The sequence below is a fragment of the Pavona decussata genome, unplaced genomic scaffold (assembly GCF_977016875.1).
Source record: "Pavona decussata unplaced genomic scaffold, jaPavDecu1.1 SCAFFOLD_202, whole genome shotgun sequence".
Lineage (NCBI taxonomy): Eukaryota > Metazoa > Cnidaria > Anthozoa > Scleractinia > Agariciidae > Pavona > Pavona decussata.
In genome coordinates, this window is record NW_028145610.1 from 2,765,001 (window position 1) to 2,767,500 (window position 2,500).

General features: G+C 38.7%; 1 protein-coding gene and 1 pseudogene across 2 annotated transcripts in view; one reads left to right on the forward strand and one right to left on the reverse strand.

Annotated features, from left to right (window-relative positions):
• LOC146461127 (3'-5' exoribonuclease HELZ2-like) overlaps window positions 1-2,500 on the reverse strand; it is a 68,656-nt gene that overhangs the window by 50,362 nt on the left and 15,794 nt on the right. Inside the window, exons 5-6 of the mRNA XM_085087414.1 lie at window positions 948-984; window positions 115-239 (exon numbers count right to left, since the gene is read on the reverse strand). Coding sequence (XP_084943540.1) covers window positions 115-239; window positions 948-984 — 162 coding nt within the window. The remainder of the gene's footprint in view (window positions 1-114; window positions 240-947; window positions 985-2,500) is intronic.
• Window positions 1-2,500, forward strand: part of LOC146461128 (uncharacterized) — a 170,897-nt pseudogene that overhangs the window by 13,948 nt on the left and 154,449 nt on the right. The window lies entirely within an intron of this gene.

Below are 2,500 nucleotides of genomic sequence, written 5' to 3' on the forward strand. Positions count from 1 at the left end.
AAAACCAGAGAATTCCCGGAAAGAAAAACGAAAACAAACGTCGAAGGAAGGAGGAAACCCAACAACAGATTCAATCCATATTAAAACAGTCATTGCACATGAGCTTTCAGTTACCTCTGGGTCAAGAGTTTTATATATTACAGCATATAGGTAAGCTTTCAGCACTTCCCCTTGTAACTCAAGAGCCCGTAAAAGTAAAAACGCGACGTGTTCGTCTGTTCCTCCAATCATTCGGACCGCTAACAGAAAAAATTGAAATACGAAAAAAAAAAAAAAAAAAAAAAAAAAAGAAAAGGAAATCAGTAAATATCTTAAAAACGAAACAACAAGAAAAAAAGCCCATCTTGTACAGGACTTTAATAATGCGCCCCTGAAGGGATGGCTACAGGGACGGATACCCCTTAGTCAGTCCTGGTTTTATCGGAAGTATTGCCTACACAATTATAATATTAACAATAAGGCGATCCCACTTAATTTATTTTCTAGGCTGGAACTGCCCTTTGCCATAGAGTTTCAAACTACTGTGAAACTGCGAAAAGTTTTCAGGCCACTTTGTAACTCAAAATAGTGGATGAATATGGCGTTCGAAGGTATGAATTTAAGGAGACGTTATCCTTATCTGAGTATCTGAATAAATGAAGAGGAAGGCCAATTATCTAGACTGTTTGAATGGACCACAACCTTTTGGTGAACACGTTATATATTTTAGTTAATCCTCGCGACCGATGCATTGGTGTACCTTTTACTTTTAGTAAAGTTAAAGGTTTCATGCTGGGGTAATTGCGCGATTTAATGAATCCAACCACATTTAAAATGTCTTATTTACAGGTTATTAAAAAGTGCCAAACTTATATCAGCAAGTTTACGAGAGAAAAAGAATCTTTCGGGTTTTTTTTCTTCTTGACTTTTAGAATATAATTGCTGGAGCGAGTACGACAACCACTTACCGACTTCACAATCTCTCAAAACGTGCTGCACATAATTCTGAAATGTCAAATTTGATCGAATTAGCAGACACTGTTTATGTGGTAATTAAGAAAAATTAAGCAAAGTTATGGATGGTGGACGATCAGTAACAAATGGCTTGATCGCGTGGGGTAAGTAGACAGGGTGGCTTGCGAATATGTTTCGGAGTGAAAAGGACCGAACACTATATGCAGTCGTAATACAGGTATAATAAGAGGGTCCCCAATAGGGTTTTTCAATCCCACCATCCTGGACAAAATTTTCTCTCAATCCCGTAATCCCGATCCCGATTAGGTCATAATTTTTTTCAAGCTTCGACGAAAAAAGGGCATTTTCAGTTGGATTTTAGTTCCCACTGCAAATCTAAGCACTGGTCTTTGTACTGGTCTTTGGTCACGCGAGAAATTAGCTGTAACTTTATTTCTTCTATTTCTTTCCACCATAACGACGACATCGTTCATTTAATTAAAACGTTTTCAAAGTTTCTCGCGAATCACGTCAGTCAATAAGTTGTCAGCAATTTCTTTTTCCTTTTTTTTCTCTCAATTGAATGGTGAGGGCTGTCTTTCTTATCACGTTGATCCTTGGAAAACTTTTCAGTCATCAAAGTCTGAAGAGGATTACTACTCACGTACATGTATTACAACGTGGGACTGCAACAGATATTTGAAAAGGTGACAGGTGACTTCTGGATTAAGTGCTTTCCTGAGTACGTTTCTGAAAGATTTTTTTTTTCCATCAAAATGTGTGAGATCTCTCTGTTGACCTTTTGATTTTGATCATGAAGGAAAATACTCATGATCAAATTTACCGAATGGAAGTTTTCTTATCATTCGGAGCCGTTTGAATTAATGTCTTTATACCATGCTGTACGCTAGCTCCGTGCCATTTTTTTTAGGCTTCACGGATCAATTTAACTGCAAGGTCTCAGGGAGCACAAAAAAATTTGCCTGTTAAGACATTGGACCCTTTAAATATATTTTCTCTTCCAGAACGGTAACAACTAGATTTTCATCGTACATTTTCGACACCGGACTTCCCGGATCTCGTTTCTTTATAGCAACATTTCCCGCATCCCGCTTCGTAAAACCGTCACATCCCGCGTCCCGTCCCTAATTCCAATCCCGAATATCGTCGAACTTTTCCGCTAAAATCCCGAATCCCGACCTTTAAAAAGCCAAACCCGGATCCCGAAAAACCTGATTAGGGAACTTTAGCAACGACGACAGCGACGGCAGCGAAAACGTCACTATTAAGATGAATTCACGTTTTTTCAAGTGTCGTTGCAATTATTTCAACTCGCTTTAAATGTCCAATGTAGGTGGAATTTCCTGGAGTTGAATTCTTGAAGACCGCACCTAATTTTAGAAAGAGAGAGAAAATTCGTCGTCTTGTGTTTAATCCCTCCATAAACGTCCCATCATGAAATTTCACGTCCAAGTCGTGCAGTGACGGCAGCCGAAAGGTACCAAAAAGTGTAATGCGCGTGCTGTGTTGTTGTTTTGGCCATTAAACTTATTGCTTGTTTGACGTT